General features: G+C 37.4%; 1 protein-coding gene across 4 annotated transcripts; it reads right to left on the bottom strand.

Moving 5' to 3' along the window:
• Positions 1-459: 459 nt before the first annotated feature.
• LOC110462013 lies at positions 460-17,454 on the bottom strand. 4 transcript variants are annotated; one of them, XM_021515783.1, is made up of 10 exons: positions 17,372-17,454; positions 12,527-13,459; positions 11,563-11,872; positions 10,696-10,806; positions 8,599-8,796; positions 6,247-6,531; positions 5,446-5,687; positions 4,217-4,362; positions 3,388-3,448; positions 495-1,342 (listed from the first exon to the last, which is right to left on the bottom strand). In XM_021515783.1, the coding sequence occupies exons 2-10, from the start codon at positions 13,430-13,432 to the stop codon at positions 1,241-1,243; spliced, it is 2,361 nt and encodes a 786-aa protein (XP_021371458.1). In that variant the 5' UTR covers positions 13,433-13,459; positions 17,372-17,454; the 3' UTR covers positions 495-1,240. The 4 variants fall into 4 exon arrangements, with proteins under 4 accessions (XP_021371457.1, XP_021371456.1, XP_021371458.1 ...); XM_021515784.1 differs by having other exon boundaries at positions 12,527-13,260; XM_021515782.1 differs by lacking the exons at positions 8,599-8,796; positions 10,696-10,806; positions 11,563-11,872; positions 12,527-13,459; positions 17,372-17,454 and adding exons at positions 460-478; positions 6,831-8,447 and having other exon boundaries at positions 1,219-1,342.
• Positions 17,455-20,318: the final 2,864 nt, after the last annotated feature.

Genomic DNA, 20,318 nt, shown 5'->3' with positions numbered 1-20,318 from the left:
CAACACAAGGGGATTGTATCTGAGAACCCGGAGAAAATCCAAGTAGTCGGCAGTTGACCACAATACTGGTACGCTATCACGTCTGAGATTCCGGAGAAAACCCACATAGTCAGCGGTTGACCACATACTTGTACCCTATCACGTCTGAGAACCTGCAGAAAACCCACGTTAAGTTGGCAGTTGACCACATACTGGTACCCTATCACGTCTGAGAACCAAGAGAAAACCCACATAGTCAGCAGTTGACCACATACTGGTACCCTATCACGTCTGAGAACCAGGAGAAAACCCACATAGTCAGCAGTTGACCACATACTGGTACCCTATCACGTCTGAGAACCAAGAAAAAACCCACATAGTCAGCAGTTGACCACATACTGGTACCCTATCACGTCCGATCAGGGAATCGAACCCAAGTCGTCTTGATGAAAGGCAAGTACGTGTGCTAATCCACTGAGCCACCAGACCACCATTTTCCCTATTATATTTGAAAAGTAACACATTAAGAAATGTTTTTGTAACGTATACAAGCTTGCATAAATTGATTTAACTGTTTGATTGAAATAATTTATCGGATGATAGAGACCTTGGTGAATACTGTGTTGTCTTTGTGTTATTTTGTTCTGTACATGTTAAAACTGTGAAGTCAGGCCACTTCAAGTAATCAAGTACTTGAGTTTGAAATATATGTGTATATATATGTATACATGATTCACTCATACTATGAAAACATTAGTGCATTTTCTTACAATATGCATTTATTTTGTAAAATATACAGATTTCCTCCCATTTTCTACATAAGTTATGTTCACAGTACATACCCAAGAATGAATTAAAGACACAAATATATGTGAACTGTTAAAAGTGAAATATAAATTTGGTTTTAAAATGATTACTTAAGAGCAAACAGATCAAAGAGACAATAATAATAATATCAAGCAATATTAAATCAGTAACACTTATGGTATTTTCTTGTTTTCCCGTAAGTTTAATGAATTTTTGAGTTGAAGTATGATGTTCTACGCAATCTTTTGTTATTCACAATTTTTATCTTCACACCCAAAATTGCCCTTAAGAATCTTTTTTAATAGAAATATGGGCCATCTCCACTTTTTGTCATACCTGTTACATTCTCAAATGAAAATAATAGAAAACGTATATATACTAGGTCTTACTCTGGCATACAGACTTCTGGCCATGTAAACATAGTTTGCCCACCTTCAGCTTGTTCGTAAACTGTTTACAGTTTTGCGTCGTCCAAAGCAAACCGTAATTGTGCAATGGTAAGGAGATTTGTGATCTTCAGTGTGTCTGTAAGAACCTTATAGAAAAAATCTGGTGACTGAAATGAAAAAAACAAATTCTTACACAGTTTTAAACCCTTTGCCAAGGTTAATGCACTGTTTTAATTTCATGATAAACCAGAACAGGTAATATATTAATCAAAAATATATATTTTCCTTTGCTGATCAAAATGTGAGATGAAGAAATTGGAAACAAACTTAGGGACACAATTCAACAGCATATATTGTAGGACTACTGACAAAGGGAGGTAAGATGGGTGATCCTTACATTTATAAATAAAAAGTCAGAATTTTTGAAACTATTTGCACCTCATCTTTTTCCATGATGTAAAATTACAGACATCAAAGAGTCTTCACCCATTTCATATCATAATATATTTACAGTATAGAGCCAGAAACTGTTTATAGAACAGGCTCATATCATAATATATTTACTGTATAGAGCCAGAAACTGTATATAGAACAGGCTCATATCATAATATATTTACAGTATAGAGCCAGAAACTGTATATAGAACAGGCTCATATCATAATATATTTACAGTATAGAGCCAGAAACTGTATATAGAACAGGCTCATATCATAATATATTTACAGTATAGAGCCAGAAACTGTATATAGAACAGGCTCATATCATAATATATTTACAGTATAGAGCCAGAAACTGTATATAGAACAGGCTCATATCATAATATATTTACAGTATAGAGCCAGAAACTGTATATAGAACAGGCTCATATCATAATATATTTACAGTATAGAGCCAGAAACTGTATATAGAACAGGCTCATATCATAATATATTTACAGTATAGAGCCAGAAACTGTATATAGAACAGGCTCATATCATAATATATTTACAGTATAGAGCCAGAAACTGTATATAGAACAGGCTCATATCATAATATATTTACAGTATAGAGCCAGAAACTGTATATAGAACAGGCTCATATCATAATATATTTACTGTATAGAGCCAGAAACTGTATATAGAACAGGCTCATATCATAATATATTTACAGTATAGAGCCAGAAACTGTATATAGAACAGGCTCATATCATAATATATTTACAGTATAGAGCCAGAAACTGTATATAGAACAGGCTCATATCATAATATATTTACTGTATAGAGCCAGAAACTGTATATAGAACAGGCTCATATCATAATATATTTACTGTATAGAGCCAGAAACTGTATATAGAACAGGCTCATATCATAATATATTTACTGTATAGAGCCAGAAACTGTATATAGAACAGGCTCATATCATAATATATTTACTGTATAGAGCCAGCAACTGTATATAGAACAGGCTCATATCATAATATATTTACTGTATAGAGCCAGCAACTGTTTATAGAACAGGCTCATGCCCTATTCTCACTTTAATGGAAATGGAGCCAAACACAAAGTCTAACCAAAATCAGTGAAGCAGAAATTATAGGTCACAGTGACCTACATTTGATATAAACATGACAAGTTTTGAAGATTGTTGAACTTCTATTATTAAACTACCCATAATGGAGCTTGCTTTACCAAACAAATCATATTTCTCCAATTCTAAGCCATATACATATGTTTAGGAAATATTTGACCTTTGACCATGTTTCATCCTGATATCTTCTATTTATAGTGACCTTAAAGTGAAGGTCATGCTGACAAAATAACAGTACAATGTACATTTTCTGTGGACGATGCAGAAAAAAGTTTTATCAAGTTATTTTTAATAGTTTTAAATTTACAGCCTAGACAATCAAAAATTTTGCACTTATTCAACCTTTGCCCTTGATGTCAAGGTCAATGTGCTCTACTAACACTGCATTGCACACCTTTTGTGTGTTATGGTACTCCATGTTTCATCAATATTTATCCTAAAAGTTGATACTGCCAAGACAAAATGTTATCAGTAGAAAAACAAGAAGAAGAACCAATACTAATGTCTCCTATAAGATAATTAATTTCATTTGAAGGGGAAACATAACCAAAACAGTTTTCGTACTATGTATGGACCAACACAAATGTAGGAGTATAAAAATACATAAAACACAGTACCAGGGAGAATCTTTTCCTTCAGGACTTACCTCTGTCTTCAGTAACATAAGAAAGGCAACTTCCACACCTGTCATCTTCTTCACCTGTTGCCTGTAAAATAGCAAATGTCATTCAGCTGATAAAGTTATGTGAGTTTAATAAGGTGTCCTACGTCCAGTTTGATAAGTCATTATCCACATACATGTTGCAGAAAGGTAATTAAAAGGTATTCTGAAATTTCTAAGGCTTACATATTTCAGGAGAGAACTGATATAAGCATAGCCTGTTGTTCGATCCTATCATTTACAATCTTGAATCTAATTTGTTGAAGTAAAATACATATATGCTTTCAGAATTAATGCTGTCCCCCCCCCCCTTTAAAATACATTAGAAAATGCATTGTGTCAAAAAGAAAACTATCTTCACATCTTTCTTCATATTTTTTTAGCTTAACATAGCAAACAGTGGTACTGTCAGCTGAAAATGTAGACGATATACGATACTATACCACACATCATGATCACTGGTCACATGACTTGACAGGAAGCAGCTTTAATCCACATCGGTAAGACAGTGTTATAACAATTGTTATTGTAAGATGTTATTTATAAATTACAACAGAGTAAACAAAATGAAATTAACACCTGCACAGAAAAACACAAAAATACAGTGGATATGTCACAGCCCATTCCTGAATATATATCAACCACAGTACCCGTCAAACAATGGTGCGATAACTTTGTACGCATGCTATTATCGCACAGGTTTTCTACGTGCACTGCACACCACACGTCGTGTAATGTTGTGCGATCCCACAACTGTATCTTTTGTATGAATACACTAATGAGCAGCAGACTGAGGCACAAACTCTATACATACGTAGATAAACTGTGCTTTGCCATCCATTTGTCCACATCTTGGTCCTTCCACTTTTTCACCAACTCCACTGTTGTCATGGTGACATGACTGACACCACCATGGGGTGGTGCACTATACACAGGCTCCGCTACATTCTCCTTGGCAACCTGAAGTGTTCATTAAATCAGAAGGTCATTAACCCTTTCACCCCTAGTTACCAGTACCAAACATTATCTTAGCGAGTCTATTATAATCTACAGTGGTGAAAGGGTAAGGTCATGGATAAAAAGGTCATAGACAACCACAAATAAGGATCAAAATTATAAGGAAAGATGTTAAAGAGGTCATGGATTTAAAGGTAAGGATAAAGGTAATAAGGTAATACATAAAAACAAAGTAAAGGAATAGGGGGTCTGTAGACAAGCAAGGTAAGGATAAAGGTTATAAGGTAATACATTTACAAAGTAAAGGAATAGGGAGTTGTAGACAAGCAAGGTAAGGATAAAGGTTATATAATTATAAAGTAATATATACAAATAATGGATAAGAGGGTCGGATATACAAGCAAGGATAGAGGTCATAAGGTAATAAATTTGCAAAGACATGGATCAGAAGGGTCTTTAGGCAAGCAGGGACAAAATCTTGTTGCCAGATCCTATCAATATATTCCTATTAACCTGGGTACTCATTTTATATGACGAATGAAATAAATATTGTTTAAACCAGAAACATATTTTTGTTCAGACCTGGAAGTTTAAATGCAAAAATGAGACAAAAATACAGACCACATCAAATTCATGGAAATCTGGTGAGAAAATTAAAAAGGTCAAAGTGTCATATATCACATGACACAAGACGAAAGATTAGGGACACGAGGTCAGAAGAAGGAAGGGTCTGTAGGGATCAGCACAAGGTCAGCGGAACTAAGGCAGGGACAATAGATCGCAAGGTCAGTGGAACTAAGGCAGGGACACTAGATCACAAGGTCAGCGGAACTAAGGCAGGGACAATAGATCACAAGGTCAGCGGAACTAAGGCAGGGACAATAGATCGCAAGGTCAGTGGAACTAAGGCAGGGACACTAGATCACAAGGTCAGCGGAACTAAGGCAGGGACACTAGATTCTGTGTTGAGTTCACATGAACGAAAGCAAGAAAATCAATTATAAAAAAACCCGGTGGCTTTTAATAAGTAATATACATGTATACTAAATATATATAAAACAACGTAATTAGTATGTATACACTTACAGGAGCACTGTACACAACAGTGGCTGATTCAGGAACGACAACTCCGTCAACAACATCCTTGCTCATCTTCGACCAAAGTTCTTTCACTAGACCTTCAACACGGGACTCAAATGAATACTTTCCTCCGAAATCAAAGAAAAGCTTGGCACCACATATGAAACCCAGCCAGCCATCCGGTATGTAGTTGAGCTCCATTTTTAGTGGAATCACTTTCTTCTTCTTTTGAAAAGCATACTCAGCCTCTGCAATAATTTAAGTACATGTCTGAATAACTTAATTGTTAAACATACTCAGGTTCTAATGACTGTATATTTACTCTTCAAAGCACAACAAAATAGCTCCTGGGCCATTCATTGCTTGATGGTCACAAGAATTCGCCAAATCCGATATGTACTATTATTTGTGTAAATTTCTAATATTCCATTATGTGTCCTTTGTTTATGATATCAGCCCTAAGGTGGGCCAAAGTACTAGCAAGATTTACACTTCAGTGTACGTTGTTATAGACATGAACAATTTAAAAAAATCAGAAAAATGTAGATCTGTGATAATTAGCGCTTCCAATATCAATCATCACTTTTCAAATACCAGGTATCGACCATGCAGATAATGAAAAGGTAATACATTCTAGTATATGTATATATATATATATGGGGCAAAGAAGTAATTCCAACAGTGTGGACAAGCTTTAAAAGGTTGTCAAAATGTCTTTGTACTTTTGAGAGTAACACAATAAACCTTCTAGCTCTACATGCAGTTATCACTGTCTTTGTACTTTTGAGAGTATCACAACAAACCTACCAGCTCTACAGTTATCACTGTCTTTGTACTTTTGAGAGTAACAGACAAGCACAACATCCGCATTTTCTACAGCTCGCGCCATTGCATCAAGTGTTGATCCTTCCATGTCGTCAATGTCCATCCATACTTTAAATCCGTTGGCACGGAGATTATCCCGAATCTTCTTTAAGATAGCTTGGTTAGCCCACTGGTAGCTGATCATTATGTGGCCTTCAGATTTGACTTCTTGTCGGCGTTCTGTAGCGACATGAGCTGGACTTGGCTGGGGAGATGTATATCTTTCACCTGTAGGACACAGAATCGGCTATTGGTAAAGACACAATAGCTATATATACATGTCACTTTGTAATTTCAAAATATAGAAGTGAAATTTATTAGGGGAGGTAATCCTATGAAATGATACAGACAGGTTCAGACATCAACTTTTCAAGCAACAACTTTACAGGACTATAGTCCTGAAATATTTTACTATTGTCCTCTAAGATTTCACACAGTTCTGGTCATTTTGGGAAATGAAGCAAGCAAATTGAGTGATGTGCATATAACATTTAAAGGAGAGAACTGGGCCATGTGTACATTAGTACCTATATCTTTGTAGTTCTCAGACTGGGCCATGTGTATATTAGTACCTATATCTTTGTAGTTCTCAGACTGGGCCATGTGTACATTAGTACCTATATCTTTGTAGTTCTCAGACTGGGCCATGTGTACATTAGTACCTATATCTTTGTAGTTCTCAGACTGGGCCATGTGTACATTAGTACCTATATCTTTGTAGTTCTCAGACTGGGCCATGTGTACATTAGTACCTATATCTTTGTAGTTCTCAGACTGGGCCATGTGTACATTAGTACCTATATCTTTGTAGTTCTCAGACTGGGCCATGTGTACATTAGTACCTATATCTTTGTAGTTCTCAGACTGGGCCATGTGTACATTAGTACCTATATCTTTGTAGTTCTCAGACTGGGCCATGTGTACATTAGTACCTATATCTTTGTAGTTCTCAGACTGGGCCATGTGTACATTAGTACCTATATCTTTGTAGTTCTCAGACTGGGCCATGTGTACATTAGTACCTATATCTTTGTAGTTCTCAGACTGGGCCATGTGTACATTAGTACCTATATCTTTGTAGTTCTCAGACTGGGCCATGTGTACATTAGTACCTATATCTTTGTAGTTCTCAGACTGGGCCATGTGTACATTAGTACCTATATCTTTGTAGTTCTCAGACTGGGCCATGTGTACATTAGTACCTATATCTTTGTAGTTCTCAGACTGGGCCATGTGTACATTAGTACCTATATCTTTGTAGTTCTCAGACTGGGCCATGTGTACATTAGTACCTATATCTTTGTAGTTCTCAGACTGGGCCATGTGTACATTAGTACCTATATCTTTGTAGTTCTCAGACTGGGCCATGTGTACATTAGTACCTATATCTTTGTAGTTCTCAGACTGGGCCATGTGTACATTAGTACCTATATCTTTGTAGTTCTCAGACTGGGCCATGTGTACATTAGTACCTATATCTTTGTAGTTCTCAGACTGGGCCATGTGTACATTAGTACCTATATCTTTGTAGTTCTCAGACTGGGCCATGTGTACATTAGTACCTATATCTTTGTAGTTCTCAGACTGGGCCATGTGTACATTAGTACCTATATCTTTGTAGTTCTCAGACTGGGCCATGTGTACATTAGTACCTATATCTTTGTAGTTCTCAGACTGGGCCATGTGTACATTAGTACCTATATCTTTGTAGTTCTCAGACTGGGCCATGTGTACATTAGTACCTATATCTTTGTAATTCTCAGACTGGGCCATGTGTACATTAGTACCTATATCTTTGTAATTCTCAGACTGGGCCATGTGTACATTAGTACCTATATCTTTGTAATTCTCAGACTGGGCCATGTGTACATTAGTACCTATATCTTTGTAATTCTCAGACTGGGCCATGTGTACATTAGTACCTATATCTTTGTAATTCTCAGACTGGGCCATGTGTACATTAGTACCTATATCTTTGTAATTCTCAGACTGGGCCATGTGTACATTAGTACCTATATCTTTGTAATTCTCAGACTGGGCCATGTGTACATTAGTACCTATATCTTTGTAATTCTCAGACTGGGCCATGTGTACATTAGTACCTATATCTTTGTAATTCTCAGACTGGGCCATGTGTACATTAGTACCTATATCTTTGTAGTTCTCAGACTGGGCCATGTGTATATATATTAGTACCTATATCTTTGTAGTTCTCAGACTTGGCCATGTGTACATTAGTACCTATATCTTTGTAGTTCTCAGACTGGACAAAATACACATGTGTACATTACTTACGTATATCTTTGTAGTTCTCAGACTGGGCCAAATTTTCTCGCATAGTCCACAGGGCACCATTGCAGGTTTTTCTCACTTCTTTATCAGGAGAGTTCTTCAGGCGTATGAATGTATCCACCGGTTTACATTCAGTGTCTAAAATCATGTCTTTCTGGTTTTCCTTGTCAAACGACAAAGTCCACATTGCACCAACAGCCTCTATGTGAAAAAAAGAGAGAAATTCATAGAAATCTGACCTATTCCACAATGAATTAACCTGTTTACCACTAAGGACCATACTGTACTTATCTAGATCAATGCATGGTAGAGTCTACTAAAGATACATAGGGTTGAAAGGGTTACTATTACCTGTACATCATAATATCAACTCACATGACTTTCCATCCTCTGCCATTACTACTGGAGATGTCTTCATTCCAACTTGTGAGACATTGAATACATTATTTTCCCTATAACAATGATAGGTTTTCTCAACCTTCAAACAATGGATAAATGCTTCCTTACAAAATGCAAATGCCTGTGTCTTGATTCTAAACCGCTGAAAACAACTCTTGAAGCCCCAATGTGTTGAGTCAGTAAAGACAGCTGTCATAAAATATTGAAATTGTATTTTGCCAAATACATGTAGCACTCTAAAACGGCAGTCAGTCAGAGGGACAGGTAATATGGGGTTCCACTGAGGTGCAGAATGGGTAAACATGTTACCTGTTCATCTGTGTGCCTGCATGCATGTCATTTTCCAAGGCTTGCAAAATAAGTTTTGAATTCCTGTTCGCATTTAAAACAAACTCAGCATTCATTTTACGAAAAAATAATCCCAATATTGAGACTTTGCGCAGTGCTTAGACATAATTTTAGCAAAAAATAGACATTTTCTGGGTTAAAGATAATCACATGCTGCAAAAATATCACCTCTACATAATATGGTTGCTATACAGTAACTTTTTTTTTAATATAAATAAGATCAGAAGTTAAAGTTTATCAGAGTTCAAATTGTGACTACCAATGGCTACACAATTGTTAAAGAGCTCCTGGCTAATTTAAGGTATCAACATCTTTGATGATAGGATAGATTTTACTGGTACAGTATAACCTCAATGTAATTCCCCATGTTTCATATACCACTTAATTTACAACCAACATATTCCAATGTCCATTTTTCTTCTTGTTTTCTTAAGAATTCCTGCATGTATTTCCATCAATTAAATGCCAAACCCCTTTATACTGCAAAAATGCATCTAAACAAATGATGGCAGTTTAACAAGGTTTTGCAGGTACATACCTCTCTGTTCCTCCATATCCTCACTCTCTGCCAGTTTGACCAGGTAATACCTCTCTGTTCCTCCATATCCTCACTTTCTGCCAGTTTGGCCAGGTACATACCTCTCTGTTCCTCCATATCCTCTCTCTCTGCCAGTTTGACCAGGTACATACCTCTCTGTTCCTCAATATCCTGACTCTCTGCCAGTTTGACCAGGTACATACCTCTCTGTTCCTCCATAGCCTCACTCTCTGCCAGTTTGACCAGGTACCTACCTCTCTGTTCCTCCATATCCTCACTCTCTGCCAGTTAGACCAGGTACATACCTCTCTGTTCCTCCATATCCTCGCTCTGTGCCAGTTTGACCAGGTACATACCTCTCTGTTCCTCCATATCCTAACTCTCTGCCAGTTTGACCAGGTACATACCTCTATGTTCCTCCATATCCTCACTCTCTGCCAGTTAGACCAGGTACATACCTCTCTGTTCCTCCATAGCCTCACTCTCTGCCAGTTTGACCAGGTACCTACCTCTCTGTTCCTCCATATCCTCACTCTCTGCCAGTTTGACCAGGTACCTACCTCTCTGTTCCTCCATATCCTCACTCTCTGGCAGCTTGACCAGGTACATCCCTCTCTGTTCCTCCATATCCTGACTCTCTGCCAGTTTGACCAGGTACATACCTCTCTGTTCCTCAATATCCTGACTCTCTGCCAGTTTGACCAGGTACATCCCTCTCTGTTCCTCCATATCCTGACTCTCTGCCAGTTTGACCAGGTACATACCTCTATGTTCCTCCATATCCTCACTCTCTGCCAGTTTGACCAGGTACATACCTCTCTGTTCCTCCATATCCTCACTTTCTGCCAGTTTGACCAGAGGAGGAAGTATCCCTTGCTCCACCAGAGCCCGCTTGTTAGCATCATTCCGTGCGATTCTCCTCACCGCTGAAACCATATACATGTACAATCACATTACAAAGCAGTCCATAGGTGGTTACCATTGCGAAATCTTTTGATGGACCTTCAGTGACTAGTAAACTTATTAACTCATTCACCCCTGAAAAAACATTTGAATTCTTCCAATTAAAAGGTTGGAATAGTTCATTAGATTCATGAATGAGTTAAAGTTCAAAATAATCAATTATCTATTTTCAGAACTTCCACAGAAATTAGCAGAGAACATTCTTTTTAGCTTCTTCAACACACTTTCTAGCTATTTCTTTGAAAAGTCATGATGCGTGTATATATGTATGAATTTATCATAATTATACATGTTACATGAAGTATTGGCAACAGTCTGAGACAGATTGTAGTATATCCTGCTGATAAAGTTTCTTAGAAGGACTCATAAATGGGGTATTCTTAACATGCACTGGAAATGAATACAAAGTGATGAGCGGATGCTTACATAGATATATCCCCCTCCCCTGCGTTCTTGGATTCACAAGATATCTAGAAGGCAAGCATTTTACTGCAGACAGAATCTGGTATTATGCACCGACAAAGCAATCATATATGCTCCTCTCATTAATTTTTTTATTCGTGGCAGGTATAAAAATGAAGGTTGTGTCAGCACCCTAACCCTTTCACCACTACAGTAGACCATAATGGACTCATTATATCAATGCATGGTAGAGTCTACTAAAGTTACATAGGGGTGAAAGGGTTAAACATTAAAAACATGGTAACGTATTAACATACTTCTAGCTAGTTCCTGTGGGCTCCATCCAAATATCCTCCTAGACTTTTCCTTCATTGCTCGTGCCAAACTGTTCTTGATGAATTTCATTACACCTACATCTGTTCTAATTATCTCACTTTGTTTTTCATCTACAATATCTGCCAATGTCGCCACAGCTGACAGACGGGTTTTCTCTTTTGGTGAGCTCACAAACGGTGTCAACAAATCAACAAATCCTAGGCTACGCATTCTGTTGATGTTTCTGTCTTGCATAGCTATGTTGTGGAAGATTGACAAAGGGCTACTGATTGCGACTCTAATTTGGTCTTCCTGAAACAGGTAGTAAAATATTGATGAATAGTTTTAACAATGGAGTGAATATATGCAGTAAAGCTCGTTTTCAATCAACACCACCATACTACAGACATATATTTTATACAACTGATTCCTCCTTGAGGTGAAATGAAGACCCAAGACCAGCTTTACAATGTGACTTGATGCAATCATGACCTGAGCAATGCCTAGGTTAGGCCACTATGATAGACTAAGCTAGTCTAAGATTTGAATAATGCAAGAACAAAAATATTCTCTATATTTCAAATCCTAACCCATTTAGAAAGTTGAGTTGATATTCTATCACTTTTGCTGTCAGCACCACTAAAATATGTCATTGCAAAATCAAAGGCTCAGTATGCGCTAGTCCTTGTGTACAAGACAAGAAGACTAGTTTTCGCCTTTGATGTACATCAAAAGAATCTGTTGTTGGCATAACGGCAAAATTGACTTGCTTTGGGGTTGGGTGTCGCTCTTCTGTAATCTTCAAAAGAAAGGTATCCCTAGGAATTGGTCAGGTTTTCTTACATGAATTCAATCAAATAGCTATTCAATTGATTTCAATATTGCTATGACATATTCCAGGGGTGCAAAGAGTGAAAGTGAGCATGAGCCCTGGAGTATTGATGATGGTAATATATTATAACTTACCCTTATTTGATCCCCTGCTAGATAAGGATTCATCCACTTCTTAAAGTTTTCAGCGAGACACATCAGGAACTCGGGGTGATCTGCTACAATGTCTGCCCTTTCTATTTTGTTGTCTGTAAAATTAGTCAGTAATCCAAATGTATTTGACAATGGTTTAAACATTTCCGCGTCCATCGTGCCGTCCTCCGCCTCATATCCATGCTTAAGTATGTAAACCACCATGTCACAAAATTTTGGTACTACATTCTCAGTCACCATGAGTCGATAATAATCACTTTTAAACTCATCCTGGATACTCAAGGAAAAAGCTTTCATTCTAAAGTGATACAAGAAAGTGTTGTTGGATATTCTTCTAAATGCTGCGCTGCACTTCCCAGTTTCTGCATCGACCAAGCGGCTTTGGTCAGATAAAGGTTCCCAGGTGTGCAAGGCATCCTCAAAAGTCTTGTTGATTTTTTCCTTTATTTCTTCCTCTGTCGGTGGTGCCTTTTTACCGTTTTCTTTGTCCTTGGCTTCTTTTGTGTTTATCCCTTCTTCAGTACTTTTCTCTGTCTCAGCTAACTTATTCATCCCATCTTTGGGTATATCTTTTACTTTGTCCTTCTCCTGGTTCTCTTGACTTGAAATCTGGCTATTTTTACTTTTATCATGATCTTCAGTGTCCGCCTCAACCTGTACTTGACTATACATATTGGATTTTTGAGCTGTGCCAACGTTGTCTTGATTTGTTAGATCTGGAACAGTGGAAACGTATTCCTGATTATTCAAAGTTGGAATTTGATCTGTTTGATTTCTTTCCTTGTCTGGACTTTTTTCTGAATTATTTTTCGTTGATATTTGATCTTTCAGGTTACCGTTAGATTTAGCTATTACAGCAGTGTTTGCAGAGGACGTTCCACAACCCATTTATAAGTCTTCATTTCAGTCTACCTCCTGTAAAACAATGAAAGCAAGCATTGTAGCATGTGTTCAGTGATGTGCAAAAGGTCATGCAGGGCACAGAAACAGGTCCTCAGATGATAAATGTAATTAATACTTGATAATATGCAAAAACATTTCGTTTTCATTGAAAACAAGAGTACCGCTAGGGCGGAACAATATACGTCCGGCGAATGCCATATAGTGTTATATACTTTCTTACATTGAAATAAGATCTGCATCATACAAAGAGTGGTTAGCTGACATGCTATAAAAATGTAGGAGAAAATCTCTGGCCAAAAAATCAAAATACTGAAATGAACAGAAGGCAATAACTTTTGCAAACATCGTCAAATCAAAGTTCTTTTCAAGGAAACACAATTACATATCATGATTATTTAGCCTACTAAGTTTCAAAGAGATCAGTTGAAAAATGTAGGAGGAGATTGCCGGACGAAAATCAAATACTGAAATGAGCAAAGGGCAATAACTTTTGCAAAAATTGTGGAATCAAAATTCTTTTCAAGGAAACACAACAACATACAATGTATCATGATTATAATGTATACCAAGTTTCAAAGAGATCAGTTGAAAAATGTAGGAGGAGATTGCCGGACGAAAATCAAATACTGAAATGAGCAAAGGGCAATAACTTTTGCAAAAATTGTGGAATCAAAATTCTTTTCAAGGAAACACAACAACATACAATGTATCATGATTATAATGTATACCAAGTTTCAAAGAGATTGGTTGAAAAATGTAGGAGGGGATTGCCGGACAAACGTCATACCATAACACTCCCGCCAAATTTGACGGGTGTATAAAAATAATGATTTATAAACAAGAGGCCCAGAGGGCCTGTATCGCTCACCTGAATATATGTTTAAAATAATTGGTATGAAGTAAAGATATAGCACTCCACAGTAGGTGCTGTAAGAACATATGAAATTTCAGAAAGATCCATCAAGTACTTGAGATATAGCAAGAACAAACTTCAAACAGATCCCCACCCCTATGCCCTAAGGGGATCATACCCACCATTTATACAAAATTGAGTCCCCTTGACCCAAGGATGCTCCAGACTAAATAAGGATACAATCCCTTAATCCCTATGGTAGAAGAAAGATTTCAAAAGTCTTACCTCTATTTCCCCTATTGGGCCTTGCCTCTCTGCCTCTAGGGGGCTCAGACACACTGTTTATACAAAATTGGTTCCACCTCACCCAAGGGTGCTTCATACCAAATTTTGGCAAAATCCTGCCATTGAAGAATTTGCTATATTTCCCCTATTGGGTCCGTCCCTTCTGCCCCCAGGGGGGACCACACTCACTGTTTATACAAAATAAGGTCCCTTTTTCCCCAAGATAGCTCCAGACTAAATTAGGATAAGGTCCCTTAATCCCTATGGTAGAAGAAGGATTATAGAGGTTTTACCTCTATTTCCTCTATTGGGCCCCTCCTTCAGGTCCCAGGGGGGGCCACAACCACCGTTTATACAAACTTGGTTCCCCTTTACCCAAGGATGCTCCATACCAAATATGGACCAAATCCTTTCATTCCTACAGAAGAAGAAGGATTTTGAAGAAAATTTGCTGTTTCCCCTATTGGGCCCAGCCTTTCAGGCCCCTGTGGGGGCAGACCCACGGTTTATACAAATTGGTTCCCCTTCCCCCAAGGATGCTTCAGACCAAATATGGAACAAATCCTTTCATTCCTATAGAAGAAGAAGGATTTTTAAGAATTTGCTATATTTCCCCTATTAGGCCCCGCCCCTCAGCCCTCAGGGGGGCCACACCCACCGTTTATACAAAATTATTTCCCCTTCACCCAAGAATGCTTATGACCAATTATGGACCAAATCCTTTCATTCCCACAGAAGAATTTTGAAGAAAATTTGCTATGTTTCCCTTATTGGGCCCCGCCCCTCAGGCCCCTGGGGGGTCACTGACCCACCGTTTATACAAAATTGTCACCCCTTTACCCAAGAATGCTTCAGACCAAATATCAACAAATCCTTTCATTCCTACAGAAGAAGAATTTCGAAGAAAATTTGCTATGTTTTACCTATTGGGCCCTGCCCTTCAGGCACCTGAGGGGCCAAACCCATGGTTTATACAAAATTGGTTCCCCTTCACCCAAGGATGCTTCTGACCAAATCTGGAACAAATCTTTTCATTCCTACAGAAGAAGGATTTTTAAGAATTTGCTAAATTTCCCCTTTTAGGCCCACCCCTCAACCCTCAGGGGGTCTACACAATCTGTTTATACAAAATTGATTCCTCTTTACCCAAAAAGCTCCACACCAAATATGGACAAAATCCTTTCATTCCTACAGAAGAAGAAGGATTTTTAAAAATTTGCTATATTTCCCCTATTAGGCCCACCCCTCAACCCTCAGGGGGGCCACACCCTCCGTTTATACAAAATTGGTTCCCCTTTACCCAAAAATGCTCCACACCAAATTTCCCCTATTGGACCCCTCCCTTCAGGCCCCTGGGGGGCCAGACCCATGGTTTATACAAAATTGGTTCCCCTTCATCAAAAGATGCTTCAGACCAAATATGGGACAAATCCTTTCATTCCTACAGAAGACAAAGGATTTTAAAGAATTTGCTATATTTCCCCTATTGGGCCCCTCCCCTCAGCCCACAGGGGGGCCAGACCCACAATTTATACAGAATTTGTTCCCCTCCCCCAAGGATGCTTCTGACCGAATTTGGTTAAAATCTGCTCAGTTGTTCTTGACTAGTAGCAATTTATAGGAAAAGTTGACGGATGGACGACAGACGTAAGACGGACGACGGACGCTGCAGTACGGCATAAGCTTACCATGGTCGGACCAGGTGAGCTAAAAATTGTCCAATACATTTCTGTATTTTTGTGGACCATTATGATATCACATCATAAAGTATACACTAGCACAACATGTGTTGTAAATAGATTGGCAAAGAAACTGGGCAAAGAATCGGGATGTTCAATGAATTGTGAATTTTTTATTGTAGAGTAAAATAAGTAATTGCAAACTGCCTGCCCTGGTGGAACACATTGATTGATCAGGTTCAGTACACTACATGTACATCGTTTGAGTTAAATATATAATAACTGTATCAACCTGTCTCAAATAGGTCTTTGAGCTGTTTTCACATACATTTTTGTAGGCCTACTTATAATTTCTTTTTAAAAGAAAATGACACAAAACCGCATTAAAAAAGGTTTTATTGCTGTAATAATTAAAAAAAGATGTGAAGATGAGTTAAAAATAATAAAAAAATGTACATTTATTTAAAATACAGTAAACAGTATTCTGTGATGCTTTTAGTTTATTTCTATAAAATATGAAACTTAGATAATATAGCTATAAAATACAGCTATGAATTATAGGTAGGTATATAGCTAACTTAAAATGAAAGTCTTTAAATTTACTGTTACATATATATTTATGTAAGCTTAATTGGCAGAGTGTAGTGGACCTAGCTGTTGATAAACAACGCCATCATAAATTATCACATTGCTGTGCTCCAATTCGTTTATTTGGCATATTTCATTGTAAGGACTCAGAAACTTTTTACCCAATGTCGTATAAGCAGAATTACTGACAGTTCCATAATCGTAGGTATCGACGGAGGAAGGAAACAAGATGAAGATGAAGTTGGTTGGAGCTTACACTAAGTTCTTTGTATCTACACGGACTTAGAACTTATCTAATTCTGTAGTATCTGTAAGCTGTATATAACTTTCATTAGCCTGAAGATCTCAATCTTACAAGATACGAGAATATTTAGTTTTCCGTCGATTTTGCAAAACATACAACATAAGCTACAAAGAGCTTGTATTTCGACATTTTTTACATTACGTAGGAGGGTCATGTATGCTTAGACTATTTTCAAATTCAACGTATCTATGATGACTCTTAAACAAATTCTTTACCTTTCTGCAGTCGGGATAGCCGTGAATCATCACTAACAAATATTTACCTAAGTACCATGGCTACGCATGGTTCAAGAAAATACATTACAAACGTCTCTCTGACTTTGAGCGAATCAAGTCGTTCCGTTCCCTAGTAGTTCCGGCACCTACCCGGTCTGTCCTTAGTAGTTCCGACCCCCTATAGTATTTTCCCTTCATTTATTGCAACTGAATTATGGTTTGGACATGGGTCATATGTATGCATATATATTCACGCAACAGTTTTACATTTTGCACATGTGTTTATTGTGTAAGTGTACAGGTTGTCGCCCCTTAACCGGGACAATTTTAGTAAGACGTGTTATATACAGTACATCTCTGACATATCTCATGTTTAAATTTGTATCAAGTATACATTTCTTTTAGTGTATGTAATTGTTACCGGGGTTCGCAATCACAACTAAGATCCTGTGCATACTTTGGATACATTTATTAATCCACTTTTAAAACAAGAGTACCGCGACGTGACATGCTATAAAAATGTAGAAAAAATCTCTGGATAAAAAAATCAAATACTGAAATGAACAAAGGGCAATAACTTTTGCAAAAATCGTTGAATCAAAATTCTTTTCAATGAAACACAACAATATATAATTATTTAGCCTACTAGGTTTCAAAGAAATCTGTCAAAAAATGTAGGAGAAGATCTCCGGACAAATAATCGAATACTGAAATGAACAAAGGGCAATAACTTTTGCAAAATTGTTGAATCAAAATAATTTTCAAGGAAACACAACAACATATCATGATTATAATGTATACCATGTTCCAAAGAGATCCGTTGAAAAATGTAGGAGGAGATTGCCGGACAAAAATCAAATACTGAAATGAACAAAGAGCAATAAACTTTTGGAAAAATTGTCGAATCAAAATTCTTTTAAGGGAGACACAACTTCATATCATGATTATAATGTATACCAAGTTTTCAAAGAGATCGATCGAAAAATGTAGGAGGAGATTGCCGGACAAACAAAAGTTTACGCCGGACGGACGGACGGACGGACGGACGGACGGACAACGCCCCCTAACAATACTCCCGTCTTTAACGGGCGTATAAAAACCCACAGCTATGGTAGTCATCCCAGTAATCTGACACAACTCATGGATTAACTTCCCCACAAAATTTGCTCCCTGATCCGAATGTAGACGGACGGGAAATCCATAGTGCACAAAGAAGTTATTGAACAATACTTGACCCGCTGTGGTCCGTGCAGTCTGATTGCGGGTTATATATACTTGTGCGTACCGGGTGAAATGGTTCGTTAACACTAATATGTTTTGATATCCTCCTTTAGATGTTTCCAGGGTTAAATAATCGATGTATACTAGCTCCAGAGGCTGTGGAGAAGTGATATTTACCAACGGTGCTACGTATTGTATACACGTCCCTGAGTACAATGAATTTTAGAGAAAAGATTTGAGGAAATATCATGTGCTACACTCGTGTATGTTCATGATAGTTTAAAGAAACCGTTTCCTCATATTTCAAAAAGTGGTATGCAAGATACAGGTTACGCTGCAATTTTGAAAAATGGTAAACGGGATTATGCACTAAGAATGAAACCATAACGGTGAGGACCATTGGAGTAAATCAGGGATGTGTAGAGTAAATATAGGCTATATAATAGGAAAATGATTTCTTAGACTTTATCCTTTGATATTTTTATAGATTGTGAATCAGACGGATGAAATAATTTTATGATGGATGGAAGGATTCGTCTTTGTCGCAGAGTCCGCTAACATTCTTATTCATTAGACATTAAAAACAAATAGAGTTGCACGCCCTTGGCACTGGACCGGGCGTAAACAAAACGCCTGCGATCATCGCCGTCATCACAATAAAGGCTAGATTTGAAGTGAAATAAGTTATTTTCCCAATATAGTAGGACATGGGTTTACTAGAATAGTGGAGTGATCGATCTTCGTAAAGTTAAACCGTTTAGAAGAACAATTTTCTAAATTGTTTCATTTTCATTTTCTAGATCTACAGTTGATGATTTAATTTGACTTTTTTCCAGAAAATATGAATCAAGTCCATCGAGCCGTTGTTGAGAAAAAAGAATGTCCCTAACGTTAATCTTAGTACGGGGATTTGGCCCAGGTCTAGGTGCGGCATACACCCCAAATTCAAAAATGTAGTGTTTTGCATACGATACAAGTGTTTCAACATAAACAACAGAGAAATGAAAATATACAGCATATAACACAAATGAAGGGCAATCCGACATTGGTTAGCGCTTTTTTGTTTAGAATGTGTTTGCTTTAGATTGTAGCTGGTTGAGAAAACTTTAGGCACCGGAATAAACAGGTTGTTTTTACATGGAACTATACCAACTTTTGTGAAACAATGCCTGTTTTCGGAATGGACAGGGTCCGGTTTATACAGGGTTTAACTACTATGATTATATAGGGAATATTCAGGGACCACAAATCAAAGCCGGTCGAGACATGGGGCCGGTCTAGACAGGTTATACTGTAAATAACTACATAAATAATTTTCATTTGTGCTATTATTATAGACTATACGGCTTAAAAATCATTCTTGTAAGTCGGGGCTCTATTTCTCAATTATAACGACTCCTATTATGACCATATACACTACGATCTACATTGTAGTTTATAAATGTCTATATATATGTATATATATATGGAAAAATGGGTGTTGTTCTGATTATGATATCCCCCGCCCCGGACCACGTACGTTATAAGATGTATATATAAAGTATGCCAGCATTGATGTAAAAAAAAATCGATTTAAAAATCGGCTATGATGCTTCTCTTGACCGTTCGCATTGCTAACCTACAAACGTATTTTCCTTTTAATTTTCCTGGTCAGGATGTGACTTCTAATATCTATATATTAGGCGATTCAAGATAGGTTTGATGTGTATTTCAAAATTATTGGGAT

Source organism: Mizuhopecten yessoensis, unplaced genomic scaffold (assembly GCF_002113885.1).
Source record: "Mizuhopecten yessoensis strain PY_sf001 unplaced genomic scaffold, ASM211388v2 scaffold10717, whole genome shotgun sequence".
In the NCBI taxonomy this organism is placed as follows: domain Eukaryota; kingdom Metazoa; phylum Mollusca; class Bivalvia; order Pectinida; family Pectinidae; genus Mizuhopecten; species Mizuhopecten yessoensis.
The sequence above is the reverse complement of the archived record's forward strand: the minus strand, read 5'-3'. Positions and strand labels throughout refer to the sequence as shown.